Genomic DNA, 16,167 nt, shown 5'->3' with positions numbered 1-16,167 from the left:
GACATACAGGTATATACTATATACAGGGGAGATGACGTACAGGTATATACAGGAGATGACATACAGGTATATCCTATATACAGGATAGATGACATACAGGTATATGCTATATACAGGAGGTGACATACAGGTATATACTATATACAGGGGGATGACATACAGGTATATACTATATACAGGGGAGATGATATACAGGTATATACTCTATACAGGAGGAGATGACACACAGTTATATACTATATACAGGGGAAATGACACACAGGTATATACTATATACAGGATAGATGACATACAGGTATATTCTATATACAGGAGGTGACATACAGGTATATACTATATACAGGAGGTGACATACAGGCATATACTATATACAGGAGGAGATGACTTATAGGTATATACTCTATACAGGAGGAGATGACATACAGTTATATACTATATACAGGGGAAATGACATACAGGTATATACTATATACAGGAGGAGATGACATACAGGTATATACTATATACAGGAGCAGATGACATACAGTTATATACTGAGGGGAAATTAAGAGGTGTGAGGTGAAAATGAAGAGGTGTGAGTGCAAAAGGAGAGGAGTGAGGGGAAAATAGTGGAGTGATTGGAAAAAGACAGGTGTGAGGTCAAAATGGCAGGTGTTGGGGGGAAATGAGAGAAGTTAGGGGAGAAAATGAGAGGTGTGAGGGGGAAAATGAGGTGTGAGGGGGAAAATGAGGTGTGGGGGAAAATGAGAGACGTGAGGGGGAAAATGAAAGATGTGAGGGGGAAAATGAGAGGCGTGATGGGAAAATGAGAGAAGTCAGGTTCTATAACTAACAGTTAGTTACTATGCCTAGGCAACGCCGGGCTCTTCAGCTAGTTTGTATATATAACAAATTAATTAAAAATAAATACAAGATGCAGTAAAACCCTTAATTGCTCTGCACTGGACTGGATCTCTAAGGTGAATCACATTTCCAGCCTGAATGAACTCACCAGCTGGGAAACACGTACCCACGAAATATATAGCAAAATTTGGGCTTCTTGGAAACAATTGCATAGTTATAGTTCAAGTGTAATGACATAGATTATATATGTTCATGCTTCCTGTGAGAATAAGTCTCCTTATTGTCACCCTTGCATTATCATTACTTCTGCTTGCCATAAGTGATCATATGTATCTGGCCCTTTTATAATTATTCTTTGGTGAATTTGATAGTTTGGCTATATGCTATGCTATTTAATTATGTGTACCTCCTCCTTTTTTGTTGTTCATAGTTGATATTTCCCCCTTCTCTATGATACCCTGTTTGAATTATTGTTTGAATTTCCCTCATCCCTCCCTTAGTCTCTCCTTTTCCCTATGACCACTCCATCCCCTTGCTTCCCCCCTCCTTCATCCTCCCCTATCGTCGGTTCAACTTAATGCTGAATTGTATTAGGTAAATATTTTCTAAATGTTGGTACTATTTTCCCTGATATACTTAAATTTGAAAAAAAAAAAATGAATACAAGATAACAAAAAGAGATGATGGATTTCTCAAAGTGATCAAGAGCGATCCTTAATTTCCTCCATAGATCCCGCTTTTTTCACTTTTTTAAAGCTAGAAAAAAAAAATCACAATTAGAAGCAATTTATTTTTCAGAGAAGTGACCAGACTTTAATGCAATATGACAGTGCATATATGTGATTTTATCGCTTGCAATTGTGCAGACCAAGTACTTACTAATGCAGTTTGTGAGCATGGAGATAGAAATGAAATCAGAGCTCCTGCCCTCCCTCCCAGTGCTGATGTTATGTCTTCTTAACTTCATGTCGAAAAAATAATAGTCCACTTAGAAAAGACTAATTTAATTAGGATCTGAACAACTCTATTGCATTAGATACTTACTAGCATGAGAAATATTCTGGTTTTAGAGTCAAATATGACACACACAGCATTGGTGTCACCTCATCTATGGATAATAGTGCAATGATCAATATAATTGGGAACTTTCGTTATTGTTTAAAGGTTAAAGGGGCTTGGCCATTGTTTTTTTTAGCAAATACGAAGGGGACATGATTTTTTTTCGCGCTTACTAATATATAACTGTTACAGGTTTTCCTCTGACACTTGTTAGTGCAGCTTTCCTCACAGGTTGACTGGCACTTCTGCTCTCAAAATGGCCGCTGATAAAGAAGCATGTGACCAGACCTGTTCATTAGCTTCCTCCAATAGAAAAACAACTTTCCCATTTGAGGTGCTATTGGATGAGAATGATGGACAAGTCTGGTCACAAGCTTCTGCTTCAGCAGCCATTTTGAGAACAATTTGAGTCTGTGAGGAAAGCTGCACTAACAAGTCGGTAGCAATTCTCAAAAGGTAATCCCCATGGGCAGACATATCATTGTTTTAACCTGTGTGGTCGCAGAGGGGCCCAAGAGGTAAAAGGGCCCATTTCCATCACCAAAGCAAGAGGATTGTGCATTGTGAGGAACTATTGTGCTGCAAATGGCCCATATATTGCTCTTGCACAGGGGCCCTTTTCTATTTGTGTCCACCAGAGGTAATACCTACATATTAGTATGCGTCACTAAATCAAGTCATCAACACATTTGTTAAAATAAGGATAAAATGGACAACCCCTTTATTTCTACCTCTTAGTGTTTATACATATGTACCTTCTAAAATGGAAAACGCTATGGAGTATGCTTGTGCTGCATTAAAATAATAATAATAGTAATTATTATTATACCTAGGCAGTGCTCTGTACAGTAGATATTATATACTGTATTCTCTCTAATGCTAGTTATTTGCATTCGTTCTCTCATTTCTTTCATTTTATATTTGTCACCTACCATTTCATGCCAACATGGCATTTCCAGCCAAGAATATTGCTACATGTGTAATGTAAGATATCCTATCCCTGAGAGTAAACCTTTCCATATTCATACAAAGCTATCGATACATTTTCCAACCTTGCACTAATTAGCTCATCATTATTCATAAAATACATTTCTTCCTGCTTAATTTTATTCTTCAGCATTTTACCATTTAATTCCATTTCACAAATTACTGAGCACTTTTTTTTCTTCTTGTCCAGGAATTCATCTGATGCCAGCAGATGGTCGACCACTGAAGGGAGCACGTTCTCACATAGCCCGAGCCCGCTGGGGTCTTGCATATACTCTAATCCACAACCCATCTCTTGCCAGTCATCGGGGATCAAGAACCATTAATGGATCTCCCACACGTTCAAAATAGCACCCGGCCAACAACCAGTGACATTCCAGTAACATAGTCTACCTCCGACCTTCCTTCCCTCCTATCCCCTAGAAGCACTGCTGGACAGGGTGGGGTTTTATAAGGGGATAGTGGCCCCTTTTATTTTTGTAGTTTAGTAAAATATATTTCTCCACTGGAACATTGTTTCATTTGCTTCTATCAATAGCTTACTTTACATGACTCTGATGACCTAATTTGTTATGTAGATGTTCGGTAATCTTGTTATGTCTTTTATATATGCTACTAAACATGTGTGTTGTCTACTTTATTATTCCTATGTCTTTTGTGTATTTTTATGGTGTTCACAATACCAATTATGAATTTGAAGCTGCACGTTTATACACTACAGTAGTTTATATGCAGAATATGTTCCGTTTGTTGCATATGTAGTATCAATATCTAAAAACTTCCAACATAGCCAGATTTTTTTTTTTCATTGTTCTTATGAGACTTTTAGCCATAATACTAAAACCAAAGCCTGAAATAATAGCATAGGCCTGTCCATAATTGATGACCCTGCATTTGTGATTGGCCCCATTTTTCCAGACACTAGAAGAAGCAGGAGTTTCTCTTCTGGATCTACTTGCCAACCTGAAATTTGATGATGAGCAAGAGTGATTGAAAGTTCTCCAGTGTTTTCTGTTGTGTGGTTGGAAATACGACAAATATAGGCTGTACCCTGCTTAGTAGGAGTAACTGCGACACTTCCATTCTTAAATTTCCTAACTGATACCTTAATGTCTTTGTAGTTTTGATTATCTCCGTCTTTTTGAATCATGAAGTAAGGCACTCCTACCTCTTTGCACAGCAGCAAAGTATCACCCCAAAATGGACTATCGCTAATTATTTCCACTGGTTTTCTGCACTGTAAGTCAGGAACTTTGTCTAATGGGATATCCTTTAACTCGCTTGGAGATAGGCAGATAATTTCCTTTTTTCTATCGATCGTGGTCCAAGTTCTTTGAATCCAAACTATTAACCATGCCAAGGAGCAAGAGCAATGGAAGGGATTTCTGTGCAGCTGGACATGTGTCAGAGAGGTCAATGGATCAAAAAGACCTTCGGGCAATGAATATAACTCATTGTTGCTGAGCTGCAGAGATCTCAATCGTTTGGAATTGTTGAATGCTCCAAATGGAATAGTAACCAGTTGGTTGTTGTTGAGATTTAGGAGCTCAAGATCTCCAAGTGTTGAAAGATCTGTCCAAGGAAACTCATTGACCAAGTTGTGGCTTATGTCTAGACTTATCAGACTGGTTAGAAACTGGAATGTGCCAGGATGGATAGTCGTTATCTCGTTATATGTCAGGTACAGTGATGTCAGTTTTAAAATATTAGCAAATGAGGTTCTGTTAAGTTTACTGATGTTGTTAACAGATAGGGAAAGCTGATTTAGATTCTCAGGGAAACCAACTGGTACGTGCAATAGTTCTCTGTACGAGCAGTCTGCAGAAGGGCGGGCTGTAGTAATGCACTGGCAGGTGGCTGGACAAGATGTGCTTGGCACCAGATACAGGTATCCAACAACGGCAAACAAAAAAATAAACGTGCCCATGATCTGTGAAAGAGATTTGGGACAAAATGGTCAGGAAAGAACAATATATGACTACATTTTACCATTGTGCATTTGATGGCAAACAACAAGTGTGCACTTTATCACCAGAATTGGCCTTCCATGCCTGTTTTATAGGTGAGTATCTCTAAACTAATCCTGACATTTGTAGCAACAACATTCTCCTTGATATTTCTCATACTTCCCGTTTTTATATTAACCATCTCTTTTTCAGCCAGTCTTTCTCCGCGCTCTGTACACAATTCCTCTGCTTGGCAACAGAACTGTAGGGTCTTTGCCAACTCCTGTTCGCACACTTTCCTTTCGCATGACAAGACCAAATGTTCTGTGAGTATAAGAAGATATGAAAATATCCACTTCCGCTTAATAACAACGACCCCTCTTTGACTTTAATCCTTTAACCTTTCACGTTGATCATCGCTATATATGTGTAACTGGCCTGTTGGGCTTGCCGATACATCATCTTACTCCTCAGTTGCTCTATTTAGGAATGTTTATATTGATGTAAATTCTGGCGTATTCCATCCTAATTATCTGTTTCTATTTCTATCATCTTTCTCAGCCATACCATCATGCAATATACAGTAGACAATCCTACTCCTCTTACCTGAATACAGCGTTCTCCCACGCTATTTGGATAACAAAAATAAACTCAGCCCGTCTTTCTCGCTTCCTCTAACAGGCTGGGAACAGCCCAAAATCCTTTAGCCAGAGTTAAATCATAAAATTCTGCAGCCTGTTGTAGTTGTCCCTCCTCCGCTATGTGCTGTCTGTCGGTGCCTGGAGTCCAGAATCAGTTTATGCAAACTGCTGTGCTTCTAAAGGAAGAAATCTGCTTCCAAAATACTGTTTACATAGTTTCCCAGCAATGTCTACATTTCAGCTCCCATCTGTGGACAAGTCTGACTTGGCCTTCAGAGTCTCATCAAAACAGAAAATGGGATTCTGAATAGCAACGTAAAGTGCCATTTAAGTAGTGTGAACTGTCTAAATATGATTTATAGATTGCAACATTTCTTGCAATATATTTAAAGGGGATGGCCACTACTTAATACTTAAAGGGATTGGAACACAAGAATTCGACCATTTCTATACAGTGGCCGCAGCTGGGTGCTGCAGACCCTTACCCTAGAGTAGGGGGTGTATATGCAGTACCTGGCAACTAAGGTTTTGACGGAGTTGTTGTGTTCTGGTAGCATCCGAGAACCTCCAACCACCGCTGGTGCCAATAACAGCGACTTGGCCACTACGTAATACTTAAAGGTTAAAACACAACAATTCCACCGTTTCGATATTTCAATATAGTGGTCGCGGCTGGGTGCTGCAGATCCATACCTTAGAGTAGGGGGTGTATGTGTAGTACACGACCGCGACCACTACAGTTTTGACTGAGCTGTTGTTCAACTGCCACTGGTGCAAGTAGCAGCTGGTTGGCGCAGGTGCCGGGTGTTGCACTCCCATCGATCAGACATTAATGGCATATCCCGGTACTTACCCACACGCAACCTCCCATCCTCACAAGATCTCCTTCTCTACCCCCCTCTTATCTCCTCTTCCCACAATCGCATTCAAGCTTTCTCCCGTACATCCCCCCTATTCTGGAACTCTCTATTATAACATATCAGACTCTCGCCTACCATCGAAACTTTCAAAAAGAACCTGAAGACCTACCTCTTCTGACAAGCCTACAACCTGCAGTAACCACCGATCAACCAAACCGCTGCACGACCAGCTCTACCATCGCCTACTGTATCCTCACCTAACCCTTGTAGATTGTGAGCCCTCGCGGGCAGGGACCTCTCTCCTCCTGTACCATTGTGACTTGTATTGTACTGTATTTGTTTTTATTATGTATACCCCTCCTCACATGTAAAGCGCCATGGAATAAATGGCACTATAATAATAAATAATAATAATAATAAGCCATCAATAAAAGAAAAGTAGTGCCCAACCTCTTTAAATTGATTTTCCTTGTTGTGATGCATATGAAAATACTAGCTGTTTCCAGCCAGCTAACGCTCGGCATGCTCATTGCTATCTAATTAACGCTGCTAGTGATAAAACTAAAGTAAATAATGACAACATTCAGTAGCGCTTACGCAGGTGGTAAATTAACTTAAAATGAAGTTAATAATAATAATAATAATAATAATAATTAAACATCAGAATAATACTAATACATTTTATTCACAGTGTAAAATCAAAAGTAAACTGTTTTCATGTGGTAATGTGTGGGGACAGAGCCTCGTGTGGTAATGTGTGGGGATGCAGCCTCATGTGGTAATGTGTGGGGACGCAGCCTCATGTGGCAATGTGTGAGGACGGAGCCTCGTGTAGTAATGTGGAGGGATGGAGCCTCGTATGGTAATGTGGGGGGACGCAGCCTCATGTGGTAATGTGTGGGGACAGAGCCTCGTGTGGTAATGTGTGGGGATGGAGCCTCGTACGGTAATGTGGAGGGACGGAGCCTCGTATGGTAATGTGTGGGGACAGAGCCTCGTGTGGTAATGTGTGGGGACGGAACCTCATGTAGTAATGTGTGAGGATGGAGCCTCGAATGGTAATGTGTGGGGACAGAGCCTCGTGTGGTAATGTGTGGGGACAGGGCCTCATGTGGTAATGTGTGGGGACGGAGCCTCGTGTGGTAATGTGGGGGGGCGGGATTATGTGTGGTAATATGGTGGGGGGGCGGGATTAAGTGTAGTAATGTGGTGGGGGACGGGATTTTGTGTGGTAATGTGGTGGGGGGCGGGATTATGTGTGGTAATGTGGTGGGGGGCGGGATTATGTGTGGTAATGTGGTTGGGGGTGGGACTTTGTGTGCTAATGTGGTGGGGGGCGGGATTATGTGTGGTAATGTGGTGGGGGCGGGATTATGTGTGGTAATGTGGTGGGGGCGGGATTATGTGTGGTAATATTGGGGGGGTGGGATTATGTGTGGTAATGTGGTGGGGGGGGCAGGATTATGTGTGGTAATGTGGTGGGGGCGGGATTTTGTGTGGTAATGTGGTGGGGGGCGGGATTATGTGTGGTAATGTGGTGGGGGGCGGGATTATGTGTGGTAATGTGGTTGGGGGTGGGACTTTGTGTGCTAATGTGGTGGGGGGCGGGATTATGTGTGGTAATGTGGTGGGGGCGGGATTATGTGTGGTAATGTGGTGGGGGCGGGATTATGTGTGGTAATATTGGGGGGGTGGGATTATGTGTGGTAATGTGGTGGGGGGGCGGGATTATGTGTGGTAATGTGGTGGGGGGCGGGATTATGTGTGGTAATGTGGTGGGGGGCGGGATTATGTGTGGTAATGTGGTGGGGGGGTGGGATTATGTGTGGTAATGTGGTGGTGGGCGGGATTATGTGTGGTAATGTGGTGGGGGGCGGGATTATGTGTGGTAATGTGGTGTGGTTGCGGGATTATGTGTGGTAATGTGGTGGGGGGCGGGATTATGTGTGATAATGTGGTGGGGGGCGGGATTATGTGTGGTAATGTGGTGGGCGGCGGGATTATGTGTGGTAATGTGGTGGGGGGGCGGGATTGTGTGTGGTAATGTGGTGGGGGGCGGGATTGTGTGTGGTAATGGGGTGGGGGCAGGATTATGTGTGGTGATGTGGTGGGGGGCGGGATTATGTGTGGTGATGTGGTGGGGGGCGGGATTGTGTGTGGTGATGTGGTGGGGGCGGGATTATGTGTGATGTGGTGGGGGGCGGGAATATGTGTGGTGATGTGGTGGGGGGCGGGATTTGTGGGGGCGGGATTGTGTGTGGTAATGGGGTGGGGGGCGGAATTATGTGTGGTGATGTGTGGGGGCAGAGCTACTGTGCAGGTGGCGGGATTAGCGAGTAATCACGATGCCTCTTATATATATAGATGCACTTTTCTTAGATCTATATTACATATATTCAATTAGTTTTACATTTATGATTAGATACTGAGCAATTTAAACACTTTGTAGCTGAACTATCCAATAAGCATGATTGATTTATGCTGTATATTACGTGTTACCTACAGTATAGTCATATAGCACACATCAATCACATAGGGTCAAAATGTGGAAATGAAACCAAATAGAATAACTCCAGCTAGTAATGGAGAGCTCCTCATAATACAATTCAGAAGCTGGAAACATCAGGATTGCTTCTTGCTGAATGTGTTTTATGGAGGAGACCTAGACGAGTAACATTCATGCTTAGGCATATTCTCCCTTTATAATGAAATTGCATTTTATTATACTACCTTTGGGATGATGCAACCTAGCTGCTGGCATTTATTTCCAGTGGGATTCTCATTTTTATAGCTTATACCACAAAGTGCATTTATAGGCCTATGTTGACCAGTAATACTAAATGGCAGCAATGATTAAATCAGCCCCTTAGTCCCTTGACTCTAATTAATTAAAAGTGCAATAAAGTCTTCACTTAGGACTAATAACTAGGGGCTGTTGTAATGCATAAGCCTGTATAAATACATTCAGTGCTGGAAGAACCATTCCTAAACTGCAGTAAAGTTTCTTGATGGTTTTGCTACATTGTATCTTTGAGAAATAGTCTTGGGAACTGCAATTGGAATTGTATTTTTCGCAATTAAAGGATTTCATTGAGAAAAACAGAATAAAATGTAACGAATTGCATATGGCAAGGTATACAATGATTAAGCAAGTACACATGATCTAAACCATGTTTGAAAATTTTTGCTCAAAATAAGAATATAAAGATAGATTTTCAACATCTTCCTTTTATACCAAGGCCCTGGTTCTAAACTGTGGTCCACATACTCCAGGAGGTACATGCAATGTCTAGATACTGGCACAGTTTATCATCATAGTGTTGACAATACTTTAATGTTTAATGGAGGTACTTGTCTATACAACATTGAGAAGGCAATTCTTGTTAGTCACTTTAGGTACATGTAGCACAAATGTAATGGTATAACTTTAGGGGTTGCTTATTTTGAAGTAAGCCTGTGGTCTCTCGAGGCCCAGCACACACAGGGGCCTGATGATATCTTCTCAGTCATTTTTTACTTTCTGATCACAGACATTGAGGAGGCCCAAGGCCGAGGTTTAACACTCTCTAGTTGGCACAAATGCATAAAGTGGAATGAGGAGATAAGTCATTCTCCATTTAGGAAGGGAGCACATGGCTAGCTTATTGCTCAAAGCAGTCTTATAAAATAGGGCAAAGTACACTCTTAATTATTCATGAAAACAGGGATATTTACAGGTTGCTGTGAAATATGGGACAAAGTTACGGTTTCGACCCATCCAGGATCTTTATTACAGTGTCGATGTTTGCTGATACAAACGGAAACGCCTTCAAAAATAGTCACCAATTCAATGAGACTTATCATGGATACTGTGTTGTCTGGGCATTCTGGGCTTCACATGACGCTCTCGCACCGGTACCTGCTGTTAGCTGAGACATAACGTTAGTTCTAGGTGTGATAGACTGTGAGATCCTGGGCAACAGTGAATCACAGTTATGGGGCGTTCCATCTTCAGGGTGAAGTCATGTGGCATGCTCTAGTTTAGTGGAAGCTATCCTCATGAATGATATAACCCATGATTTATTAAGACTGGCAATTTGTACTCAAGTCATGATGAAGAGTCCAGTGGAGTAAGATGCACCAAATGTCAATTGCTAAGTTACTAACCAAAGTATATGATGTTGTGAAATTGGATTCTGGGCTCCCCCGGTGGCCACTTGTGGAATTTAACTTGTGTGCATCATCCCCTCTGTTCACCTGCTCCTATCAGGATGTGGGAGTCGCTATATAACCTTGCTCCTCTGTCAGTTTCATGCCGGTCAACAATGTAATCAGTAGCCTTTCTGTGCATGTTTCTGCTACTAGACAACTCCCAGCTAAGTTGGACTTTTGTCCTTGTGTGTTTTTGCATTTTGTTCCTGTTCACAGCTGCTGTTTCGTTACTGTGTCTGGAAAGCTCTTGTGAGCGGAAATTGCCACTCTGGTGTTATGAGTTAATGCTAGAGTCTTAAAGTAATTTCTGGATGGTGTTTTGATAGGGTTTTCTGCTGACCATGAAAGTGCCCTTTCTGTCTTCATGCTATCTAGTAAGCGGACCTCGATTTTGCTAAACCTATTTTCATACTACGTTTGTCATTTCATCTTAAATCACCGCCAATATATGTGGGGGCCTCTGTCTGCCTTTTGGGAAAATTTCTCTAGAGGTGAGCCAGGACTGTCTTTTCCTCTGCTAGGATTAGGTAGTTCTCCGGCTGGCGCTGGGCATCTAGGGATAAAAAAACGTAGGCATGCTACCCGGCCACTTCTAGTTGTGCGGCAGGTTTAGTTCATGGTCAGTATAGTTTCCATCTTCCAAGAGCTAGTTCTCATATATGCTGGGCTATGTTCTCTCGCCATTGAGAATCATGACAGTTTGACCGGCCCAAAAAAGGGTTAAATTACTGGCTGAGAAAGGAGAGAAAAAAGAAGTCTGCTACAATTTTTTTTTTTTTTTTTCCCTCTAGTTCTGAGTGTGCTCTTAATTGAATCACTTGCTAGTCTGCCTATACTGCAGCCTTCCTCTCTTCCTCTCCTTCTAATCCTTGAATGGCTCTGTGTTCACCTGTTTCAAATGGATCTTCAGAGTGTAGCTACAGGTTTGAATAATCTCGCCACAAAGGTACAAAATTTGCAAGATTTTGTTGTTCATGCACCTATGTCTGAGCCTAGAATTCCTTTGCCTGAATTCTTCTCGGGGAATAGATCTCACTTTCAAAATTTTAAAAATAATTGCAAATTGTTTTTGTCCCTGAAGTCTCGCTCTGCCGGAGACCCTGCACAGCAGGTCAGGATTGTAATTTCCTTGCTCCGGGGCGACCCTCAAGACTGGGCTTTTGCATTGGCACCAGGGGATCCTGCGTTGCTCAATGTGGATGCGTTTTTTCTGGCCTTGGGGTTGCTTTATGAGGAACCTCATTTAGAGCTTCAGGCGGAAAAGGCCTTGATGTCCTTGTCTCAGGGGCAAGATGAAGCTGAAATATACTGCCAAAAATTCCGCAAATGGTCTGTGCTTACTCAGTGGAATGAGTGCGCCCTGGCGGCGATTTTCAGAGAAGGTCTCTCTGATGCCATTAAGGATGTTATGGTGGGGTTCCCTGTGCCTGCGAGTCTGAATGAGTCCATGACGATGGCTATTCAGATCGATAGGCGTCTGCGGGAGCGCAAACCTGTGCACCATTTGGCGGTGTCTACTGAGAAAACGCCAGAAAATATGCAATGTGATAGAATTCTGTCCAGAAGCGAGCGGCAGAATTTTAGACGAAAAAATGGGTTGTGCTTCTATTGTGGTGATTCAACTCATGTTATATCAGCATGCTTTAAGCGTACTAAGAAGCCTGACAAGTCTGTTTCAATTAGCACTTTACAGTCTAAGTTTATTCTATCTGTGACCCTGATTTGTTCTTTGTCATCTATTACCGCGGACGCCTATGTCGACTCTGGCGCTGCTTTGAGTCTTATGGATTGGTCCTTTGCCAAACGCTGTGGGTATGATTTGGAGCCATTGGAGGCTCCGATACCTCTGAAAGGGATTGACTCCACCCCATTGGCTAGTAATAAACCACAATACTGGACACAAGTGACTATGCGTGTTAATCCGGATCACCAGGAGGTTATTCGCTTTCTGGTGCTGTATAATCTACATGATGTTTTGGTGCTGGGATTGCCATGGCTGCAATCTCATAACCCAGTCCTCGACTGGAGAGCTATGTCTGTGTTAAGCTGGGGATGTAAAGGAACTCATGGGGACGTACCTTTGGTTTCCATTTCATCATCTATTCCCTCTGAGATTCCTGAATTCTTGTCTGACTTTCGTGACGTTTTTGAAGAACCCAAGGTTGGTTCACTACCTCCGCACCGGGAGTGCGATTGTGCCATAGACTTGATCCCGGGTAGTAAATACCCTAAGGGTCGTTTATTTAATCTGTCTGTGCCTGAACACGCTGCTATGCGAGAATATATAAAGGAGTCCTTGGAAAAGGGACATATTCGTCCTTCGTCATCTCCCTTAGGAGCCGGTTTTTTCTTTGTGTCTAAGAAAGACGGCTCTTTGAGGCCGTGTATTGATTATCGACTTTTGAATAAAATCACGGTTAAATATCAATATCCGTTACCACTGCTTACTGATTTGTTTGCTCGTATAAAGGGGGCCAAGTGGTTCTCTAAGATTGATCTCCGTGGGGCGTATAATTTGGTGTGAATCAAGCAGGGGGATGAGTGGAAAACCGCATTTAATACGCCCGAGGGCCATTTTGAGTATTTGGTGATGCCTTTTGGTCTTTCAAATGCCCCTTCAGTCTTCCAGTCCTTTATGCACGACATTTTCCGCGATTATTTGGATAAATTTATGATTGTGTATCTGGATGATATTCTGATTTTTTCGGATGACTGGGACTCTCATGTCCAGCAGGTCAGGAGGGTTTTTCAGGTTTTGCGGTCTAATTCCTTGTGTGTGAAGGGTTCTAAGTGTGTTTTTGGGGTTCAGAAGATTTCCTTCTTGGGATACATTTTTTCCCCCTCTTCCATCGAGATGGATCCTGTCAAGGTTCAGGCTATTGGTGATTGGACGCAACCCTCTTCTCTTAAGAGTCTTCAGAAATTTTTGGGCTTTGCTAACTTTTATCGTCGATTTATTGCTGGTTTTTCTGATGTTGTAAAACCATTGACTGATTTGACTAAGAAGGGTGCTGATGTTGCTGATTGGTCCCCTGATGCTTTGGAGGCCTTTCGGGAGCTCAAGCGCCGCTTTTCTTCCGCCCCAGTGTTGCGTCAGCCTGATGTTGCTCTTCCTTTTCAGGTTGAGGTCGACGCTTCTGAAATCGGAGCTGGGGCGGTGTTGTCGCAGAGAAGTTCCGACTGCTCCGTGATGAAACCTTGTGCTTTTTTTTCCCGTAAATTTTCGCCCGCCGAGCGGAATTATGATATTGGGAATCGGGAGCTTTTGGCCATGAAGTGGGCTTTTGAGGAGTGGCGTCACTGGCTTGAGGGGGCCAGACATCAGGTGGTGGTATTGACTGACCACAAAAATTTAATTTACCTTGAGTCTGCCAGGCGCCTGAATCCTAGACAAGCGCGCTGGTCGTTGTTTTTCTCTCGGTTTAATTTTGTGGTGTCTTACCTACCGGGTTCTAAGAATGTTAAGGCGGATGCCCTTTCTAGGAGTTTTGAGCCTGACTCCCCTGGTAATTCTGAGCCCACAGGTATCCTTAAAGATGGAGTGATATTGTCTGCCGTTTCTCCAGACCTGCGGCGGGCCTTGCAGGAGTTTCAGGCGGATAGACCTGATCGTTGCCCACCTGGTAGACTGTTTGTTCCTGATGATTGGACCAGTAGAGTCATCTCTGAGGTTCATTCTTCTGCGTTGGCAGGTCATCCTGGAATCTTTGGTACCAGGGATTTGGTGGCAAGGTCCTTCTGGTGGCCTTCCCTGTCACGAGATGTGCGAGGCTTTGTGCAGTCTTGTGACGTTTGTGCTCGGGCCAAGCCTTGTTGTTCTCGGGCTAGTGGATTGTTGTTACCCTTGCCTATCCCGAAGAGGCCTTGGACGCACATTTCGATGGATTTTATTTCGGATCTGCCTGTTTCTCAGAAGATGTCTGTCATCTGGGTGGTGTGTGACCGTTTCTCTAAGATGGTCCATCTGGTTCCCTTGCCTAAGTTGCCTTCTTCTTCCGAGTTGGTTCCTCTGTTTTTTCAAAATGTTGTTCGTTTGCATGGTATTCCGGAGAATATCGTTTCTGACAGAGGGACCCAATTCGTGTCTAGATTTTGGCGGGCATTCTGTGCTAGGATGGGCATAGATTTGTCTTTTTCGTCTGCTTTCCATCCTCAGACTAATGGCCAGACCGAGCGGACTAATCAGACCTTGGAGACATATTTGAGGTGTTTTGTGTCTGCGGATCAGGATGATTGGGTTGCTTTTTTGCCTTTGGCGGAGTTCGCCCTCAATAATCGGGCCAGCTCTGCCACCTTGGTGTCCCCGTTTTTCTGTAATTCGGGGTTTCATCCTCGATTTTCCTCCGGTCAAGTGGAATCTTCGGATTGTCCTGGAGTGGATGCTGTGGTGGAGAGGTTGCATCAGATTTGGGGGCAGGTGGTGGACAATTTGAAGTTGTCCCAGGAGAAGACTCAGCTTTTTGCCAACCGCCGTCGTCGTGTTGGTCCTCGGCTTTGTGTTGGGGACTTGGTGTGGTTGTCTTCTCGTTTTGTCCCTATGAGGGTTTCTTCTCCTAAGTTTAAGCCTCGGTTCATCGGCCCGTACAAGATATTGGAGATTCTTAACCCTGTGTCCTTCCGTTTGGACCTCCCTGCATCCTTTTCGATTCATAATGTTTTTCATCGGTCATTGTTGCGCAGGTATGAGGTACCAGCTGTGCCTTCCGTTGAGCCTCCTGCTCCGGTGTTGGTTGAGGGTGAGTTGGAGTACGTTGTGGAAAAGATCTTGGACTCTCGTGTTTCCAGACGGAAACTCCAGTATCTGGTCAAATGGAAGGGATACGGTCAGGAGGATAATTCTTGGGTCACTGCCTCTGATGTTCATGCCTCCGATCTTGTCCGTGCCTTTCATAGGGCTCATCCTGATCGCCCTGGTGGTTCTGGTGAGGGTTCGGTGCCCCCTCCTTGAGGGGGGGGTACTGTTGTGAAATTGGATTCTGGGCTCCCCCGGTGGCCACTTGTGGAATTTAACTTGTGTGCATCATCCCCTCTGTTCACCTGCTCCTATCAGGATGTGGGAGTCGCTATATAACCTTGCTCCTCTGTCAGTTTCATGCCGGTCAACAATGTAATCAGTAGCCTTTCTGTGCATGTTCCTGCTACTAGACAACTCCCAGCTAAGTTGGACTTTTGTCCTTGTGTGTTTTTGCATTTTGTTCCTGTTCACAGCTGCTGTTTCGTTACTGTGTCTGGAAAGCTCTTGTGAGCGGAAATTGCCACTCTGGTGTTATGAGTTAATGCTAGAGTCTTAAAGTAATTTCTGGATGGTGTTTTGATAGGGTTTTCTGCTGACCATGAAAGTGCCCTTTCTGTCTTCATGCTATCTAGTAAGCGGACCTCGATTTTGCTAAACCTATTTTCATACTACGTTTGTCATTTCATCTTAAATCACCGCCAATATATGTGGGGGCCTCTGTCTGCCTTTTGGGAAAATTTCTCTAGAGGTGAGCCAGGACTGTCTTTTCCTCTGCTAGGATTAGGTAGTTCTCCGGCTGGCGCTGGGCATCTAGGGATAAAAAAACGTAGGCATGCTACCCGGCCACTTCTAGTTGTGCGGCAGGTTTAGTTCATGGTCAGTATAGTTTCCATCTTCCAAGAGCT

General features: G+C 43.4%; 2 protein-coding genes across 2 annotated transcripts in view; one reads left to right on the top strand and one right to left on the bottom strand.

The window, feature by feature from the left end:
* The window catches only part of STRA6 (signaling receptor and transporter of retinol STRA6), a 108,443-nt gene extending 104,919 nt beyond the window's left edge, over positions 1-3,524 (top strand). The window contains exon 18 of the mRNA XM_077264107.1: positions 3,080-3,524. Coding sequence (XP_077120222.1) covers positions 3,080-3,240 — 161 coding nt within the window. The 3' untranslated portion in view covers positions 3,241-3,524. The remainder of the gene's footprint in view (positions 1-3,079) is intronic.
* LOC143775687 (immunoglobulin superfamily containing leucine-rich repeat protein 2-like) lies at positions 3,523-5,597 on the bottom strand. The gene is made up of 2 exons (XM_077264108.1): positions 5,442-5,597; positions 3,523-4,819 (listed from the first exon to the last, which is right to left on the bottom strand). The coding sequence occupies exon 2, from the start codon at positions 4,814-4,816 to the stop codon at positions 3,704-3,706; it is 1,113 nt and encodes a 370-aa protein (XP_077120223.1). The 5' UTR covers positions 4,817-4,819; positions 5,442-5,597; the 3' UTR covers positions 3,523-3,703.
* Between the last annotated feature and the right edge of the window lie 10,570 nt (positions 5,598-16,167).

The sequence above is a fragment of the Ranitomeya variabilis genome, chromosome 5 (genome assembly GCF_051348905.1).
Source record: "Ranitomeya variabilis isolate aRanVar5 chromosome 5, aRanVar5.hap1, whole genome shotgun sequence".
Classification (NCBI taxonomy): domain Eukaryota; kingdom Metazoa; phylum Chordata; class Amphibia; order Anura; family Dendrobatidae; genus Ranitomeya; species Ranitomeya variabilis.
This window is presented reverse-complemented; position numbering and strand designations above follow the sequence as displayed.

Bases quoted from the DNA above. Each gene is read 5' to 3' on its own strand.
- LOC143775687 (XM_077264108.1), bottom strand. From the start codon at position 4,816: ATGGGCACGTTTATTTTTTTGTTTGCCGTTGTTGGATACCTGTATCTG.